At 43.3% G+C, this 20,877-nt stretch overlaps 2 protein-coding genes across 2 annotated transcripts in view; both read right to left on the reverse strand.

Annotated features, from left to right (window-relative positions):
- LOC311030186 (uncharacterized protein) overlaps positions 1-20,877 on the reverse strand; it is a 426,559-nt gene that overhangs the window by 314,152 nt on the left and 91,530 nt on the right. The window lies entirely within an intron of this gene.
- LOC311030189 (protein NLRC3-like) overlaps positions 1-20,877 on the reverse strand; it is a 171,535-nt gene that overhangs the window by 18,079 nt on the left and 132,579 nt on the right. The window contains exon 12 of the mRNA XM_084035819.1: positions 19,040-19,213. Coding sequence (XP_083891945.1) covers positions 19,040-19,213 — 174 coding nt within the window. The remainder of the gene's footprint in view (positions 1-19,039; positions 19,214-20,877) is intronic.

A 20,877-nucleotide genomic window follows, 5' to 3' on the forward strand; every position in this document is an offset into this window, starting at 1 on the left:
GGAGAAATCGTGAGATTATAATGGGTGTGTATTGCGCGGAACCTTCTGGGCTAGAGTGCGTGACATCATCAGTTAGAGTGTGGGGGCTTCTCAGATCTTTTTCCTTTCCAAACTCCTCCCGGCCACAATCTTCACTCTACAGACGTGATATTTTCCAATTTTGTAGACAAACTTGTCCTGTCGCTCACAATGTGCTCAAAAAGTCTGTGCGATTTACAGAATTTGAACTAGCAACCTCTAAGCGCGGCCAAGTCAGGTTTTCTCGTCATCCGCTCCAATGTTAATTTAGAAGCAGATTTTCAAAGAAACCTGATCTGAACAGCATTTCTAACTCGCCCTAGCGTCCACATTTCTGACACTAGGAAAAAATAAAAGTCATCGGTGTCTTCAGCCGAGTCTTGTGGCGCTAACGGTGCGAAAATTTTGGCGATAGGAGTTTCGGTGTGAGCCTGGCATGCTTTTGTTCGGACCCATGCGCAGAGGGGGAATTGAGCGATAGAGAGAAGCAGAGAGACTCTCCAAAGCAGTCATACACACGCAGCAAGGGCCGTTGCCATGGTGACAGCACTGTGGGGCACTGATCTTCATAACTGACAGCAGGTGTGCTCTGATTGGAGGACAGGAATGTACTAAAACTACATTAGTAGTGGGATATGTAGTTTTTTTAGTCAAACCTCTTCAGCTCAGCCATACTTTCACCTAGAAACTCCATTTAAACTTTAAAATGGAGTACTCGGTAGTACTTGAGTGACAGCTGAGTTCAGTGACCTGTACCTAGTAGTTCTCAGTACTTGAGTCTCAGTAGTACTCGGTAGTACTCGGTAGTACTCGGTAGTACTCGGTAGTGCTCGGTAGTACTTGAGTGACAGCTGAGTTCAGTGACATGTATTGGCATGTATTGGTTTTACAATACATTGTACCTAGTAGTTCTCAGTACTTGAGACTCAGTAGTACTCGGTAGTACTTGGTAGTACTCGGTAGTACTCGCTAGTACTTGAGTGACAGCTGAGTTCAGTGACATGTACAGGGAAACAGTTGAGTGCGAAGCACTCAACTGTTTGACAATACATTGTACCTAGTAGTTCTCAGTACTTGAGTCTCAGTAGTACTCGGTAGTACTTGGTAGTACTCAGTAGTACTCGGTAGTACTTGAGTGACAGCTGAGTTCAGTGACCTGTACAGGGAAACAGTTGAGTGCGAAGCACTCAACTGTTTGACAATACATTGTACCTAGTAGTTCTCAGTACTTGAGACTCAGTAGTACTCGGTAGTACTCGCTAGTACTTGAGTTACAGCTGAGTTCAGGGCATATTTTCACCTAGAAACTCCATTTAAACTTTAAAATGGAGAGACGAGTGGTGTGCTCTGATTGGTGGACAGGAATGTACTAAGAACTACATTTAGTAGTGGGAAATGTAGTTTTTTTAGTCAAACGTCTTCTTCTCGTCCATACTTTCACCTAGAAACTCCATTTAAACTTTAAAATGGAGACACGAGTGGTGTGCTCTGATTGGTGGACAGGAATGTACTAAAAACTACATTTAGTAATGGGAAATGTAGTTTTTTTAGTCAAACGTCTTCTACTCGGACATACTTTCACCTAGAAACTCCATTTAAACTTTAAAATGGAGACACGAGTGGTGTGCTCTGATTGGTGGACAGGAATGTACTAAAACTACATTTAGTAGTGGGAAATGTAGTTTTTTTAGTCAAACGTCTTCAACTCAGCCATACTTTCACCTAGAAACTCCGTTTAAATTTTAAACTTTTACCCCCGGGCGGCGGCCCACTGCCTCCCTCTCAAAATTTCCCGGCGGGGGAATTTTCTAGTTAGGGAGGCAGTGCTAAGCACAGCCACCTACTGTTTGCAGAGACAAACAGTAGGTGGCTGTGCGAAGCACAGCCACCTATTGTTATCCTGCGTGTTTTTAGGGAGGCAGTGCTAAGCACAGCCACCTACTGTTTGCAGAGACAAACAGTAGGTGGCTGTGCGAAGCACAGCCACCTATTGTTATCCTGCGTGTTTTTTCTTATTATTCTTCCTCTTACCCGCTTTTTTTGATTCGCTAAAACTACCAAACAAAAACGAGCACCTACGCGAATGTAACATCAAAACGTGCGCCTTGATCGCGATCGGTGTGCTACTTCAAAAATGTCCAGAATATTAATTTTTCGCGACGTGAGTCGCGAAAAACCAACGAAATTTTCCCATTGAAATGAATGGGACGAGCGAAAAAAAAAAAGCAGAAAATGTAGCTTTTCAAAAGCCTGCTGCTCAGTCATACTTTCACCTAGAAACTCCATTTAAACTCTAAAACGTAGACACAAGTCTTGTGTCCTGGTGTGTCAATCCGCGTTTCAATAGCTCATATAGTTTTTGATCAATCACTGTTCAATGACCATGATCGTTTTGGGAGAAATCATGAGATTATAATGGGTGTGTATTGCGCGGAACCTTCTGGGCTAGAGTGCGTGACATCATCAGTTAGAGTGTGGGGGCTTCTCAGTGTTTTTTTATTTCCAAACTCCTCCCGGCCACAATCTTCACTCTACAGACGTGATATTTTCCAATTTTGTAGACAAACTTGTCCTGTCTCTCACAATGTGCTCAAAAAGTCTGTGCGATTTACAGAATTTGAACTAGCAACCTCTAAGCGCGGCCAAGTCAGGTTTTCTCGTCATCCGCTCCAATGTTAATTTAGAAGCAGATTTTCAAAGAAACCTGATTTGAACAGCATTTCTAACTCGCCCTAGCGTCCAAATTTCTGACACTAGGAAAAAATAAAAGTCATCAGTGTCTTCAGCCGAGTCTTGTGGCGCTAACGGTGCGAACATTTTGGCGATAGGAGTTTCGCTGTGAGCGTGGCATGCTTTTGTTCGGACCCATGCGCAGAGGGGGAATTGAGCGATAGAGAGAAGCAGAGAGACGCTCCAAAGCAGTCATACACACGCAGCAAGGGCCGTTGCCATGGTGACAGCACTGTGTGGCACTGATCTTCATAACTGACAGCAGGTGTGCTCTGATTGGAGGACAGGAATGTACTAAAACTACATTAGTAGTGGGATATGTAGTTTTTTTAGTCAAACCTCTTCAGCTCAGCCATACTTTCACCTAGACACTCCATTTAAACTTTAAAATGAGACACAAGTACTGGCATACAGTTGAGTGCGAAGCACTCAACTGTTTGCAAGTACATTGTACCTAGTAGTTCTCAGTACTTGAGACTCAGTAGTACTCGGTAGTACTCGGTAGTACTCGGTAGTACTCGCTAGTACTTGAGTGACAGCTGAGTTCAGTGACCTGTACAGGGAAACAGTTGAGTGCGAAGCACTCAACTGTTTGCAAGTACATAGTACCTACTAGTTCTCAGTACTTGAGTCTCAGTAGTACTCGGTAGTACTTGGTAGTACTCGGTAGTACTTGAGTGACAGCTGAGTTCAGTGACATGTACTGGGAAACAGTTGAGTGCGAAGCACTCAACTGTTTGACAATACATTGTACCTAGTAGTTCTCAGTACTTGAGACTCAGTAGTACTCTGTAGTACTTGGTAGTACTCGCTAGTACTCGGTAGTACTCGCTAGTACTTGAGTGACAGCTGAGTTCAGTGACATGTACAGGGAAACAGTTGAGTGCGAAGCACTCAACTGTTTGCAAGTACATTGTACCTAGTAGTTCTCAGTACTTGAGTCTCAGTAGTACTCGGTAGTACTTGGTAGTACTCGGTAGTACTTGAGTGACAGCTGAGTTCAGTGACCTGTACAGGGAAACAGTTGAGTGCGAAGCACTCAACTGTTTGACAATACATTGTACCTAGTAGTTCTCAGTACTTGAAACTCAGTAGTACTCGGTAGTACTCGGTAGTACTCGGTAGTACTCGCTAGTACTTGAGTGACAGCTGAGTTCAGTGACCTGTACAGGGAAACAGTTGAGTGCGAAGCACTCAACTGTTTGACAATACATTGTACCTAGTAGTTCTCAGTACTTGAGACTCAGTAGTACTCGGTAGTACTTGGTAGTACTCGGTAGTACTCGCTAGTACTCGGTAGTACTTGAGTGACAGCTGAGTTCAGGGCATATTTTCACCTAGAAACTCCATTTAAACTTTAAAATGGAGACACGAGTGGTGTGCTCTGATTGGTGGACAGGAATGTACTAAAAACTACATTTAGTAGTGGGAAATGTAGTTTTTTTAGTCAAACGTCTTTTGCTCGGTCATACTTTCACCTAGAAACTCCATTTAAACTTTAAAATGGAGACACGAGTGGTGTGCTCTGATTGGTGGACACGAATGTACTAAGAACTACATTTAGTAGTGGGAAATGTAGTTTTTTTAGTCAAACGTCTTTTGCTCGGTCATACTTTCACCTAGAAACTCCATTTAAACTTTAAAATGGAGACACAAGTGGTGTGCTCTGATTGGTGGACAGGAATGTACTAAGAACTACATTTAGTAGTGGGAAATGTAGTTTTTTTAGTCAAACGTCTTCTGCTCGGTCATTCTTTCACCTAGAAACTCCGTTTGAACTTTAAACTTTTACAGACACACCCCCGGGCGGCGGCCCACTGCCTCCCTCTCAAAATTTCCCGGCGGGGGAATTTTCTAGTTAGGGAGGCAGTGCTAAGCACAGCCACCTACTGTTTGCAGAGACAAACAGTAGGTGGCTGTGCGAAGCACAGCCACCTATTGTTATCCTGCGCGTTTTTTCTTCTTATTCCTCTTCTTACCTTTTTTTGATTCCCTAAAACTGCCAAACAAAAACGAGCACCTACGTGAATGTTACATCAAAACGTGCGCCTTGATCGGGATCGGTGTGCTATTTAAAAAAAGTCCAGAATATTAATTTTTCGCGACGTAAGTCGCGAAAAACCACCGAAATTTCCCCATTGAAATGAATGGGATTAGTAAAAAATGAGCGAAAAAAAGAAAGCAGAAATTGTAGCTTTTCAAACGCCTGCTGCGCAGTCATACTTTCACCTAGAAACTCCATTTAAACTCTAAAACGTAGACACAAGTCTTCTGTCTTGGTGTGTCAATCCGCGTTTCAATAGCTCTTATAGTTTTTGATCAATCACTGTTCAATGACCATGATCGTTTTGGGAGAAATCGTGAGATTATAATGGGTGTGTATTGCGCGGAACCTTCTGGGCTAGAGTGCGTGACATCATCAGTTAGAGTGTGGGGGCTTCTCAGATCTTTTTCCTTTCCAAACTCCTCCCGGCCACAATCTTCACTCTACAGACGTGATATTTTCCAATTTTGTAGACAAACTTGTCCTGTCGCTCACAATGTGCTCAAAAAGTCTGTGCGATTTACAGAATTTGAACTAGCAACCTCTAAGCGCGGCCAAGTCAGGTTTTCTCGTCATCCGCTCTAATGTTAATTTAGAAGCAGATTTTCAAAGAAACCTGATCTGAACAGCATTTCTAACTCGCCCTAGCGTCCACATTTCTGACACTAGGAAAAAATAAAAGTCATCAGTGTCTTCAGCCGAGTCTCATGGCGCTAACGGTGCGAAAATTTTGGCGATAGGAGTTTCGGTGTGAGCGTGGCAAGCTTTTGTTCGGACCCAAACATAGAGGGGGAATTGAGCGATAGAGAGAAGCAGAGAGACGCTCCAAAGCAGTCATACACACGCAGCAAGGGCCGTTGCCATGGTGACAGCACTGTGTGGCACTGATCTTCATAACTGACAGCAGGTGTGCTCTGATTGGAGGACAGGAATGTACTAAAACTACATTAGTAGTGGGATATGTAGTTTTTTTAGTCAAACCTCTTCAGCTCAGCCATACTTTCACCTAGAAACTCCATTTAAACTTTAAAATGGAGTACTCGGTAGTACTTGAGTGACAGCTGAGTTCAGTGACCTGTACCTAGTAGTTCTCAGTACTTGAGTCTCAGTAGTACTCGGTAGTACTCGCTAGTACTCGGTAGTACTCGCTAGTACTCGGTAGTACTTGAGTGGCAGCTGAGTTCAGTGACCTGTACAGGGAAACAGTTGAGTGCGAAGCACTCAACTGTTTGACAATACATTGTAGCTAGTAGTTCTCAGTACTTGAGTCTCAGTAGTACTTGGTAGTACTTGGTAGTACTCGGTAGTACTCGCTAGTACTTGAGTGACAGCTGAGTTCAGTGACATGTACAGGGAAACAGTTGAGTGCGAAGCACTCAACTGTTTGCAAGTACATTGTACCTAGTAGTTCTCAGTACTTGAGTCTCAGTAGTACTCGGTAGTACTTGGTAGTACTCGGTAGTACTTGAGTGACAGCTGAGTTCAGTGACCTGTACAGGGAAACAGTTGAGTGCGAAGCACTCAACTGTTTGACAATACATTGTACCTAGTAGTTCTCAGTACTTGAGACTCAGTAGTACTCGGTAGTACTCGGTAGTACTCGCTAGTACTTGAGTGACAGCTGAGTTCAGTGACCTGTACAGGGAAACAGTTGAGTGCGAAGCACTCAACTGTTTGACAATACATTGTACCTAGTAGTTCTCAGTACTTGAGACTCAGTAGTACTCGGTAGTACTCGGTAGTACTCGGTAGTACTCGCTAGTACTTGAGTGACAGCTGAGTTCAGTGACCTGTACAGGGAAACAGTTGAGTGCGAAGCACTCAACTGTTTGACAATACATTGTACCTAGTAGTTCTCAGTACTTGAGACTCAGTAGTACTCGGTAGTACTTGGTAGTACTCAGTAGTACTTGAGTGACAGCTGAGTTCAATGACATGTACTGGGAAACAGTTGAGTGCGAAGCACTCAACTGTTTGACAATACATTGTACCTAGTAGTTCTCAGTACTTGAGACTCAGTAGTACTCGTTAGTACTTGGTAGTACTCGCTAGTACTCGCTAGTACTCGCTAGTACTCGGTAGTACTTGAGTGACAGCTGAGTTCAGGGCATATTTTCACCTAGAAACTCCATTTAAACTTTAAAATGGAGACACGAGTGGTGTGCTCTGATTGGTGGACAGGAATGTACTAAAAACTACATTGAGTATTGGGAAATGTAGTTTTTTTAGTCAAACGTCTTCTGCTCGGTCATACTTTCACCTAGAAACCCCATTTAAACTTTAAAATGGAGACACGAGTGGTGTGCTCTGATTGGTGGACAGGAATGTACTAAGAACTACATTTAGTAGTGGGATATGTAGTTTTTTTAGTCAAACCTCTTCAGCTCAGCCATACTTTCACCTAGAAACTCCATTTAAACTTTAAAATGGAGTACTCGGTAGTACTTGAGTGACAGCTGAGTTCAGTGACCTGTACCTAGTAGTTCTCAGTACTTGAGTCTCAGTAGTACTCGCTAGTACTCGGTAGTACTCGGTAGTGCTCGGTAGTACTTGAGTGACAGCTGAGTTCAGTGACATGTATTGGCTAACAGTTGAGTGCGAAGCACTCAACTGTTTTACAATACATTGTACCTAGTAGTTCTCAGTACTTGAGTCTCAGTAGTACTCGGTAGTACTTGGTAGTACTCGGTAGTACTCGGTAGTACTTGAGTGACAGCTGAGTTCAATGACCTGTACAGGGAAACAGTTGAGTGCGAAGAACTCAACTGTTTGACAATACATTGTACCTAGTAGTTCTCAGTACTTGAGTCTCAGTACTACTCGGTAGTACTCGCTAGTACTCGGTAGTACTTGAGTGGCAGCTGAGTTCAGTGACCTGTACAGGGAAACAGTTGAGTGCGAAGCACTCAACTGTTTGACAATACATTGTAGCTAGTAGTTCTCAGTACTTGAGTCTCAGTAGTACTTGGTAGTACTTGGTAGTACTCGGTAGTACTCGCTAGTACTTGAGTGACAGCTGAGTTCAGTGACCTGTACAGGGAAACAGTTGAGTGCGAAGCACTCAACTGTTTGACAATACATTGTACCTAGTAGTTCTCAGTACTTGAGACTCAGTAGTACTCGGTAGTACTTGGTAGTACTCGGTAGTACTCGCTAGTACTCGGTAGTACTTGAGTGACAGCTGAGTTCAGGGCATATTTTCACCTAGAAACTCCATTTAAACTTTAAAATGGAGAGACGAGTGGTGTGCTCTGATTGGTGGACAGATATGTACTAAGAACTACATTTAGTAGTGGGAAATGTAGTTTTTTTAGTCAAACGTCTTCTTCTCGTCCATACTTTCACCCAGAAACTCCATTTAAACTTTAAAATGGAGACACGAGTGGTGTGCTCTGATTGGTGGACAGGAATGTACTAAAAACTACATTTAGTAATGGGAAATGTAGTTTTTTTAGTCAAACGTCTTCTACTCGGACATACTTTCACCTAGAAACTCCATTTAAACTTTAAAATGGAGTACTCTGTAGTACTTGAGTGACAGCTGAGTTCAGTGACCTGTACCTAGTAGTTCTCAGTACTTGAGTCTCAGTAGTACTCGCTAGTACTCGCTAGTACTCGGTAGTACTCGGTAGTACTCGGTAGTGCTCGGTAGTACTTGAGTGACAGCTGAGTTCAGTGACCTGTACAGGGAAACAGTTGAGTGCGAAGCACTCAACTGTTTGCAAGTACATAGTACCTACTAGTTCTCAGTACTTGAGTCTCAGTAGTACTCGGTAGTACTCGGTAGTACTCGGTAGTACTTGAGTGACAGCTGAGTTCAGTGACCTGTACAGGGAAACAGTTGAGTGCGAAGCACTCAACTGTTTGACAATACATTGTACCTAGTAGTTCTCTGTACTTGAGACTCAGTAGTACTCGGTAGTACTTGGTAGTACTCGCTAGTACTCGCTAGTACTCGGTAGTACTCGGTAGTACTTGAGTGACAGCTGAGTTCAGGGCATATTTTCACCTAGAAACTACATTTAAACTTTAAATTGGAGACACGAGTGGTGTGCTCTGATTGGTGGACAGGAATGTACTAAGAACTACATTTAGTAGTGGGAAATGTAGTTTTTTGAGTCAAACGTCTTCTGCTCGGTCATACTTTCACCTAGAAACTCCATTTAAACTTTAAAATGGAGACACGAGTGGTGTGCTCTGATTGGTGGACAGGAAGGTACTAAAAACTACATTTAGTAATGGGAAATGTAGTTTTTTTAGTCAAACGTCTTCTGCTCGTCCATACTTTCACCTAGAAACTCCATTTAAACTTTAAAATGGAGACACGAGTGGTGTGCTCTGATTGGTGGACAGGAATGCACTAAAACTACATTTAGTAGTGGGAAAGGTAGTTTTTTTAGTCAAACGTCTTCAACTCAGCCATACTTTCACCTAGAAACTCCGTTTAAACTTTAAACTTTTACCCCCGGGCGGCGGCCCACTGCCTCCCTCTCAAAATTTCCCGGCGGGGGAATTTTCTAGTTTCTTATTCTTCCTCTTCTTACCTTTTTTTGATTCCCTAAAACTGCCAAACAAAAACGAGCACCTACGCGAATGTTACATCAAAACGTGCGCCTTGATCGGGATCGGTGTGCTATTTAAAAGAAGTCCAGAATATTAATTTTTCGCGACGTAAGTCGCGAAAAACCACCGAAATTTCCCCATTGAAATGAATGGGATTAGTAAAAAATGAGCGAAAAAAACAAAACAGAAAAGGTAGCTTTTCAAACGCCTGCTGCGCAGTCATACTTTCACCTAGAAGCTCCATTTAAACTCTAAAACGTAGACACAAGTCTTGTGTCCTGGTGTGTCAATCCGCGTTTCAATAGCTCATATAGTTTTTGATCAATCACTGTTCAATGACCATGATCGTTTTGGGAGAAATCCTGAGATTACAATGGGTGTGTATTGCGCGGAACCTTCTGGGCTAGAGTGCGTGACATCATCGCTTAGAGTGTGGGGGCTTCTCAGTGTTTTTTTCTTTCCAAACTCCTCCCGGCCACAATCTTCACTCTACAGACGTGATATTTTCCAATTTTGTAGACAAACTTGTCCTGTCGCTCACAATGTGCTCAAAAAGTCTGTGCGATTTACAGAATTTGAACTAGCAACCTCTAAGCGCGGCCAAGTCAGGTTTTCTCGTCATCCGCTCCAATGTTAATTTAGAAGCAGATTTTCAAAGAAACCTGATCTGAACAGCATTTCTAACTCGCCCTAGCGTCCACATTTCTGACACTAGGAAAAAATAAAAGTCATCATTGTCTTCAGCCGAGTCTTGTGGCGCTAACGGTGCGAAAATTTTGGCGATAGGAGTTTCGGTGTGAGCGTGGCATGCTTTTGTTCGGACCCATGCGCAGAGGGGGAATTGAGCGATAGAGAGAAGCAGAGAGACGCTCCAAAGCAGTCATACACACGCAGCAAGGGCCGTTGCCATGGTGACAGCACTGTGTGGCACTGATCTTCATAACTGACAGCAGGTGTGCTCTGATTGGAGGACAGGAATGTACTAAAACTACATTAGTAGTGGGATATGTAGTTTTTTTAGTCAAACCTCTTCAGCTCAGCCATACTTTCACCTAGACACTCCATTTAAACTTTAAAATGAGACACAAGTACTGGCATACAGTTGAGTGCGAAGCACTCAACTGTTTGACAATACATTGTACCTAGTAGTTCTCAGTACTTGAGACTCAGTAGTACTCGGGAGTACTCGGTAGTACTCGGTAGTACTCGCTAGTACTTGAGTGACAGCTGAGTTCAGTGACCTGTACAGGGAAACAGTTGAGTGCGAAGCACTCAACTGTTTGACAATACATTGTACCTAGTAGTTCTCAGTACTTGAGACTCAGTAGTACTCGGTAGTACTCGGTAGTACTCGCTAGTACTTGAGTGACAGCTGAGTTCAGTGACCTGTACAGGGAAACAGTTGAGTGCGAAGCACTCAACTGTTTGACAATACATTGTACCTAGTAGTTTTCAGTAATTGAGACTCAGTAGTACTCGGTAGTACTCGGTAGTACTCGGTAGTACTCGCTAGTACTTGAGTGACAGCTGAGTTCAGTGACCTGTACAGGGAAACAGTTGAGTGCTTCGCAATACAATACATTGTACCTAGTAGTTCTTGAGACTCAGTAGTACTCGGTAGTACTTGGTAGTACTCGGTAGTACTCGCTAGTACTCGCTAGTACTCGCTAGTACTCGGTAATACTTGAGTGACAGCTGAGTTCAGGGCATATTTTCACCTAGAAACTCCATTTAAACTTTAAAATGGAGAGACGAGTGGTGTGCTCTGATTGGTGGACAGGAATGTACTAAGAACTACATTTAGTAGTGGGAAATGTAGTTTTTTTAGTCAAACGTCTTCTTCTCGTCCATACTTTCACCCAGAAACTCCATTTAAACTTTAAAATGGAGACACGAGTGGTGTGCTCTGATTGGTGGACAGGAATGTACTAAGAACTACATTTAGTAGTGGGAAATGTAGTTTTTTTAGTCAAACGTCTTCTTCTCGTCCATACTTTCACCTAGAAACTCCATTTAAACTTTAAAATGGAGACACGAGTGGTGTGCTCTGATTGGTGGACAGGAATGTACTAAAAACTACATTTAGTAATGGGAAATGTAGTTTTTTTAGTCAAACGTCTTCTACTCGGACATACTTTCACCTAGAAACTCCATTTAAACTTTAAAATGGAGACACGAGTGGTGTGCTCTGATTGGTGGACAGGAATGTACTAAAACTACATTTAGTAGTGGGAAATGTAGTTTTTTTAGTCAAACGTCTTCTGCTCGGTCATTCTTTCACCTAGAAACTCCGTTTAAACTTTAAACTTTTACCCCCGGGCAGCGGCCCACTGCCTCCCTCTCAAAATTTCCCGGCGGGGGAATTTTCTAGTTCTTATTCTTCCTCTTCCTCTTTTTTTTTGATTCCCTAAAACTGCCAAACAAAAACGAGCACCTACGCGAATGTTACATCAAAACGTGCGCCTTGATCGGGATCGGTGTGCTATTTAAAAGAAGTCCAGAATATTAATTTTTCGCGACGTAAGTCGCGAAAAACCACCGAAATTTCCCCATTGAAATGAATGGGATTAGTAAAAAATGAGCGAAAAAAACAAAACAGAAAATGTAGCTTTTCAAACGCCTGCTGCGCAGTCATACTTTCACCTAGAAACTCCATTTAAACTCTAAAACGTAGACACAAGTCTTGTGTCCTGGTGTGTCAATTCGCGTTTCAATAGCTCATATAGTTTTTGATCAATCACTGTTCAATGACCATGATCGTTTTGGGAGAAATCGTGAGATTATAATGGGTGTGTATTGCGCGGAACCTTCTGGGCTAGAGTGCGTGACATCATCAGTTAGAGTGTGGGGGCTTCTCAGTAGATTTTTCTTTCCAAACTCCTCCCGGCCACAGTCTTCACTCTACAGACGTGATATTTTCCAATTTTGTAGACAAACTTGTCCTGTCGCTCACAATGTGCTCAAAAAGTCTGTGCGATTTACAGAATTTGAACTAGCAACCTCTAAGCGCGGCCAAGTCAGGTTTTCTCGTCATCCGCTCCAATGTTAATTTAGAAGCAGATTTTCAAAGAAACCTGATCTGAACAGCATTTCTAACTCGCCCTAGCGTCCACATTTCTGACACTAGGAAAAAATAAAAATCATCCGTGTCTTCAGCCGAGTCTCGTGGCGCTAACGGTGCGAAAATTTTGGCGATAGGAGTTTCGGTGTGAGCGTGGCATGCTTTTGTTCGGACCCATGCGCAGAGGGGGAATTGAGCGATAGAGAGAAGCAGAGAGACGCTCCAAAGCAGTCATACACACGCAGCAAGGGCCGTTGCCATGGTGACAGCACTGTGTGGCACTGATCTTCATAACTGACAGCAGGTGTGCTCTGATTGGAGGACAGGAATGTACTAAAACTACATTAGTAGTGGGATATGTAGTTTTTTTAGTCAAACCTCTTCAGCTCAGCCATACTTTCACCTAGACACTCCATTTAAACTTTAAAATGAGACACAAGTACTGGCATACAGTTGAGTGCGAAGCACTCAACTGTTTGCAAGTACATTGTACCTAGTAGTTCTCAGTACTTGAGTCTCAGTAGTACTCGGTAGTACTCGGTAGTACTCGGTAGTACTTGAGTGACAGCTGAGTTCAGTGACCTGTACAGGGAAACAGTTGAGTGCGAAGCACTCAACTGATTGACAATACATTGTACCTAGTAGTTCTCAGTACTTGAGACTCAGTAGTACTCGGTAGTACTCGGTAGTACTCGCTAGTACTTGAGTGACAGCTGAGTTCAGTGACCTGTACAGGGAAACAGTTGAGTGCGAAGCACTCAACTGTTTGACAATACATTGTACCTAGTAGTTCTCAGTACTTGAGTCTCAGTAGTACTCGGTAGTACTTGGTAGTACTCGGTAGTACTCGGTAGTACTTGAGTGACAGCTGAGTTCAGTGACCTGTACAGGGAAACAGTTGAGTGCGAAGCACTCAACTGTTTGACAATACATTGTACCTAGTAGTTCTCAGTACTTGAGACTCAGTAGTACTCGGTGGTACTTGGTAGTACTCGGTAGTACTTGAGTGACAGCTGAGTTCAGTGACCTGTATTGGCTAATACAGGTCACTGTATTAGCCAATACAGTGTATTGTCAAACAGAAGCACTCAACTGTTTGACAATACATTGTACCTAGTAGTTCTCAGTACTTGAGTCTCAGTACTACTCGCTAGTACTCGCTAGTACTCGGTAGTACTCGGTAGTACTTGGTAGTACTCGGTAGTACTTGAGTGACAGCTGAGTTCAGTGACATGTACTGGGAAACAGTTGAGTGCGAAGCACTCAACTGTTTGACAATACATTGTACCTACTAGTTCTCAGTACTTGAGACTCAGTAGTACTCGGTAGTACTTGAGTGACAGCTGAGTTCAGTGACATGTATTGGCTAACAGTTGAGTGCGAAGCACTCAACTGTTTTACAATACATTGTACCTAGTAGTTCTCAGTACTTGAGTCTCAGTAGTACTCGGTAGTACTCGGTAGTACTTGAGTGACAGCTGAGTTCAGTGACCTGTACAGGGAAACAGTTGAGTGCGAAGCACTCAACTGTTTGACAATACATTGTACCTAGTAGTTCTCAGTACTTGAGTCTCAGTAGTACTCGGTAGTACTTGGTAGTACTCGGTAGTACTTGAGTGACAGCTGAGTTCAGTGACATGTACTGGGAAACAGTTGAGTGCGAAGCACTCAACTGTTTGACAATACATTGTACCTAGTAGTTCTCAGTACTTGAGACTCAGTAGTACTCGGTAGTACTTGGTAGTACTCGGTAGTACTCGCTAGTACTCGGTAGTACTTGAGTGACAGCTGAGTTCAGGGTATATTTTCACCTAGAAACTCCATTTAAACTTTAAAATGGAGACACGAGTGGTGTGCTCTGATTGGTGGACAGGAATGTACTAAAAACTACATTTAGTAGTGGGAAATGTAGTTTTTTTAGTCAAACGTCTTTTGCTCGGTCATACTTTCACCTAGAAACTCCATTTAAACTTTAAAATGGAGACACGAGTGGTGTGCTCTGATTGGTGGACAGGAATGTACTAAGAACTACATTTAGTAGTGGGAAATGTAGTTTTTTTAGTCAAACGTCTTCTTCTCGTCCATACTTTCACCTAGAAACTCCATTTAAACTTTAAAATGGAGACACGAGTGGTGTGCTCTGATTGGTGGACAGGAATGTACTAAAAACTACATTTAGTAGTGGGAAATGTAGTTTTTTTAGTCAAACGTCTTCTGCTCGGTCATTCTTTCACCTAGAAACTCCGTTTAAACTTTAAACTTTTACCCCCGGGCGGCGGCCCGCTGCCTCCCTCTCAAAATTTCCCGGCGGGGGAATTTTCTAGTTAGGGAGGCAGTGCTAAGCACAGCCACCTACTGTTTGCAGAGACAAACAGTAGGTGGCTGTGCGAAGCACAGCCACCTATTGAAATCCGACGTGTTTTTTCTTCTTATTATTCCTCTTCTTACCTTTTTTTGATTCCCTAAAACTGCCTAACAAAAACTAGCACCTACGCGAATGTTACATCAAAACGTGCGCCTTGATCGGGATCGGTGTGCTATTTAAAAGAAGTCCAGAATATTCATTTTTCGCGACGTAAGTCGCGAAAAACCACTGAAATTTCCCCATTGAAATGAATGGGACGAGCGAAAAAAACAAAACAGAAAATGTAGCTTTTCAAACGCCTGCTGCTCAGTCATACTTTCACCTAGAAACTCCATTTAAACTCTAAAACGTAGACACAAGTCTTGTGTCCTGGTGTGTCAATCCGCGTTTCAATAGCTCATATAGTTTTTGATCAATCACTGTTCAATGACCATGATCGTTTTGGGAGAAATCGTGAGATTATAATGGGTGTGTATTGCGCGGAACCTTCTGGGCTAGAGTGCGTGACATCATCAGTTAGAGTGTGGGGGCTTCTCAGATCTTTTTCCTTTCCAAACTCCTCCCGGCCACAATCTTCACTCTACAGACGTGATATTTTCCAATTTTGTAGACAAACTTGTCCTGTCGCTCACAATGTGCTCAAAAAGTCTGTGCGATTTACAGAATTTGAACTAGCAACCTCTAAGCGCGGCCAAGTCAGGTTTTCTCGTCATCCGCTCCAATGTTAATTTAGAAGCAGATTTTCAAAGAAACCTGATCTGAACAGCATTTCTAACTCGCCCTAGCGTCCACATTTCTGACACTAGGAAAAAATAAAAGTCATCGGTGTCTTCAGCCGAGTCTTGTGGCGCTAACGGTGCGAAAATTTTGGCGATAGGAGTTTCGGTGTGAGCCTGGCATGCTTTTGTTCGGACCCATGCGCAGAGGGGGAATTGAGCGATAGAGAGAAGCAGAGAGACTCTCCAAAGCAGTCATACACACGCAGCAAGGGCCGTTGCCATGGTGACAGCACTGTGGGGCACTGATCTTCATAACTGACAGCAGGTGTGCTCTGATTGGAGGACAGGAATGTACTAAAACTACATTAGTAGTGGGATATGTAGTTTTTTTAGTCAAACCTCTTCAGCTCAGCCATACTTTCACCTAGAAACTCCATTTAAACTTTAAAATGGAGTACTCGGTAGTACTTGAGTGACAGCTGAGTTCAGTGACCTGTACCTAGTAGTTCTCAGTACTTGAGTCTCAGTAGTACTCGGTAGTACTCGGTAGTACTCGGTAGTACTCGGTAGTGCTCGGTAGTACTTGAGTGACAGCTGAGTTCAGTGACATGTATTGGCATGTATTGGTTTTACAATACATTGTACCTAGTAGTTCTCAGTACTTGAGACTCAGTAGTACTCGGTAGTACTTGGTAGTACTCGGTAGTACTCGCTAGTACTTGAGTGACAGCTGAGTTCAGTGACATGTACAGGGAAACAGTTGAGTGCGAAGCACTCAACTGTTTGACAATACATTGTACCTAGTAGTTCTCAGTACTTGAGTCTCAGTAGTACTCGGTAGTACTTGGTAGTACTCGGTAGTACTCGGTAGTACTTGAGTGACAGCTGAGTTCAGTGACCTGTACAGGGAAACAGTTGAGTGCGAAGCACTCAACTGTTTTACAATACATTGTACCTAGTAGTTCTCAGTACTTGAGTCTCAGTAGTACTCGGTAGTACTTGAGTGACAGCTGAGTTCAGTGACCTGTACAGGGAAACAGTTGAGTGCGAAGCACTCAACTGTTTGACAATACATTGTACCTAGTAGTTCTCAGTACTTGAGACTCAGTAGTACTCGGTAGTACTCGCTAGTACTTGAGTTACAGCTGAGTTCAGGGCATATTTTCACCTAGAAACTCCATTTAAACTTTAAAATGGAGAGACGAGTGGTGTGCTCTGATTGGTGGACAGGAATGTACTAAGAACTACATTTAGTAGTGGGAAATGTAGTTTTTTTAGTCAAACGTCTTTTGCTCGGTCATACTTTCACCTAGAAACTCCATTTAAACTTTAAAATGGAGACACGAGTGTTGTGCTCTGATTGGTGGACAGGAATGTACTAAGAACTACATTTAGTAGTGGGAAATGTAGTTTTTTTAGTCAAATGTCTTCTTCTCGTCCATACTTTCACCCAGAAACTCCATTTAAACTTTAAAATGGAGACAGGAGTGGTGTGCTCTGATTGGTGGACAGGAATGTACTAAGAACTACATTTAGTAGTTGGATATGTAGTTTTTTTAGTCAAACCTCTTCTTCTCGTCCATACTTTCACCCAGAAACTCCATTTTAACTTTAAAATGGAGACACGAGTGGTGTGCTCTGATTGGTGGACAGGAATGTACTAAAAACTACATTTAGTAGTGGGAAATGTAGTTTTTTTAGTCAAACGTCTTTTGCTCGGTCATACTTTCACCTAGAAACTCCATTTAAACTTTAAAATGGAGACACGAGTGGTGTGCTCTGATTGGTGGACAGGAATGTACTAAAAACTACATTTAGTAGTGGGAAATGTAGTTTTTTTAGTCAAACGTCTTCTGCTCGGTCATTCTTTCACCTAGAAACTCCGTTTAAACTTTAAACTTTTACAGACACACCCCCGGGCGGCGGCCCACTGCCTCCCTCTCAAAATTTCCCGGCGGGGGAATTTTCTAGTTACGTGTTACTGTCATTTCAAAGTAATTAGTTACATTACAATATTACTGTCTTTGAATTGTAAGGCATTACATTACTTTTATATTACTTTTGCATTACTTTTATAAATAAAAGGACATGTTTGTTCTCGATAGATCTTCTTGTGTTCAATGCAGCTCATTACACAGCAGGATGTGATGTTTTTCGCTTCAAAATAAAAGAACAAAAAACGGAAAATGACTCTTATCCCGTTATTCGTTTAAAAAACGGAAAACGAGAAACAGAAAACGACTCGTTAACTGATATTAGATATTGTGTTCATGAATGGGATTCAGGGATGAAATAACAGGGCCATTTTTCATTCCAGATTTGCCGTACGTCTTTTTTAATGACCCGGAAGGCGCTGCGAAATTACCTGAAAGCCTACCTGAGACATTTAGGGGAGCTCTAAATCACTGTTCATTAACGCTCTGACAGCGTCTGACGCTCGCGTTTTGAAATAAACCTACTGTTTTAAACTCGCACCAAAAGCGTTATGACGCGGACATAAAAGCGGTTCAAAACCGACGGGGAGAATCGGAGCCTCCGCCTTTTCGCCGCCGCCCCTCAGCTGTTGATCCTCGGTGTGCCGGGTCGGCTGCGCTCTGACCGACCGGGAGCCGCTCCGTGAGTCGGTGTCCAGCTCATGGAGCCTGCTAACAACAGCGCTTAATTAACATAGTGTAGAGTCACACGGACCGGCTTTCACACTTTTCCAAAAGTGGAGCGTATGCCCATCTCGCGATCGCGAATGTAGAGTCAATTGATTTCGGGTTTAAAATGCATTGTAACGTCATCATAAATGTGTGTGCACATGTTGGTGTTAAAATGGTGTTTTGTCTCCGCCGTGCAGACGAGTTAGAAGCTTTAAACTTTGAATTAAAACTGTCAGCAGCATCAAAATGTCTGGTTGGTTCATGTTCAGTTGTCAGAGTTGATATTCCAATCAGGCTTCAACCTCTGGTTCAGAAAAGTGAAGTCAAGCCTGAAGGTCCTTAAAGCTGCATTCTCTCTGCTGGCCACTAGGGGGTGTTTTCATGAATAATATGTCTTCATTGCATCTGCATAGCTTTGAGTCTGCATGTGGGTCCTCCCTGCTGCTTCAGCCACCGTGACAAGAATATTAGTTCATTTCATATAAGACTCAATAAACTCAACTGTATAGAAAGTGGTTCAAACTGGGTCCACCTTGACAGCAGAGACAGTCTGGTGTTGTAGTTCAGGCTCACATGTTCATGGAGTGACGTTCACAAACGTAGACTGACGTTTGCAACAGCATTTATAAACGCCAGGTGGATTTATAAAACTATTAAAACATCGAACGGCAGGGAAAAGATAAACAAGAGGTTTGGTTTTGATAAAAGTTTTGTTTTGTTCTTTTGCTGGCAAGTCGTTAGCAGCAGAAACAGTATTTCATCAGCCGTGTTAACAGATTAGTAGCAAACGTGTCTATTTAGGAATACATGAATATAAATAACTGAATATTTGGTGCATGTAAACACATCATTGAAAGCTTCATAGGTAAACTTCTCAAAGTAGTTGAATCTGACCTGAGAGTTTCCAGTCGACAGTGTGGACTCTCCAGGCCAGCAGACAGCAGCTTCACTCCTGAATCCTGCAGGTCGTTGTTACTCAGGTCCAGGTCTCTTAGACTGGAGGACTGGGAGCTGAGAACTGAGGACAGACCTTCACAGCTTCTCTCTGAGAGCTTACAGCCACTGAGTCTGAAGAGGAATCAGAAATTAGTGATGAAACAATTACAAACAACTGTTCATCCCCTCAGGTTCTAACTGACATTATTATCATAATGAAGTTAAATTATGTTTAACATGTTTGTTCATCAGGTTATTGTTGCAGCTGGGTGGTGTATTAGGCTCCATGGTGAGGTTAACGTCACACTGTGCCATCTGTTTATTTCTGTCTGAGTCTTCCTTCAAGACTCTCACGTGACTCCGTTTCACCAATCAAACGCAGCCAGGCAGTCACATGACAGCACACAAACTCTCCACGCCCGGTTATAGATAGAACTCTTTTAACGTTTTTTAATTCTAAATCCTTGTCATTCAGAGACAAATGTGCATAAATATGCAAGTGTATGTGCAATCATTTATGGAGGAGTCACAATATACCGCCCACTTTTTGAAATCCCCCCGACTTTTACCGTCTAATGTCAGTGAATCTGTCCTCACCTGAGTGTCCAGTCTGATGTCTGTCCTCACCTGAGAGTGTCCAGTCTGATGTCTGTCCATCTGTCCTCACCTGAGTCTCCAGTCTGATGTCTGTCCATCTGTCCTCACCTGAGAGTGTCCAGTCTGAAGTCTGTCCATCTGTCCTCACCTGAGTGTCCAGTCTGAAGTCTGTCCATCTGTCCTCACCTGAGAGTGTCCAGTCTGAAGTCGGTCCATCTGTCCTCACCTGAGAGTGTCCAGTCTGATGTCTGTCCATCTGTCCTCACCTGAGAGTGTCCAGTCTGATGTCTGTCCATCTGTCCTCACCTGAGTCTCCAGTCTGATGTCTGTCCATCTGTCCTCACCTGAGAGTGTCCAGTCTGATGTCTGTCCATCTGTCCTCACCTGAGAGTGTCCAGTCTGAAGTCTGTCCATCTGTCCTCACCTGAGTGTCCAGTCTGATGTCTGTCCATCTGTCCTCACCTGAGAGTGTCCAGTCTGAAGTCTGTCCATCTGTCCTCACCTGAGAGTGTCCAGTCTGATGTCTGTCCATCTGTCCTCACCTGAGAGTGTCCAGTCTGATGTCTGTCCATCTGTCCTCACCTGAGTCTCCAGTCTGATGTCTGTCCATCTGTCCTCAGCTGAGTGTCCAGTCTGATGTCTGTCCATCTGTCCTCACCTGAGTCTCCAGTCTGATGTCTATCCATCTGTCCTCACCTGAGAGTGTCCAGTCTGATGTCTGTCCATCTGTCCTCACCTGAGTGTCCAGTCTGAAGTCTGTCCATCTGTCCTCACCTGAGTGTCCAGTCTGATGTCTGTCCATCTGTCCTCACCTGAGTGTCCAGTCTGAAGTCTGTCCATCTGTCCTCACCTGAGAGTGTCCAGTCTGATGTCTGTCCATCTGTCCTCACCTGAGAGGTTCCAGTCTGAAGTCTGTCCATCTGTCCTCACCTGAGAGTGTCCAATCTGATGTCTGTCCATCTGTCCTCACCTGAGTGTCCAGTCTGATGTCTGTCCATCTGTCCTCACCTGAGTCTCCAGTCTGATGTCTGTCCATCTGTCCTCACTTGAGTGTCCAGTCTGATGTCTGTCCATCTGTCCTCACCTGAGTGTGTCCAGTCTGATGTCTGTCCATCTGTCCTCACCTGAGAGTGTCCAGTCTGAAGTCTGTCCATCTGTCCTCACCTGAGTGTCCAGTCTGATGTCTGTCCATCTGTCCT

Source organism: Eutrigla gurnardus, assembly GCF_963514095.1.
Source record: "Eutrigla gurnardus genome assembly, chromosome: 19".
NCBI classification, from domain to species: domain Eukaryota; kingdom Metazoa; phylum Chordata; class Actinopteri; order Perciformes; family Triglidae; genus Eutrigla; species Eutrigla gurnardus.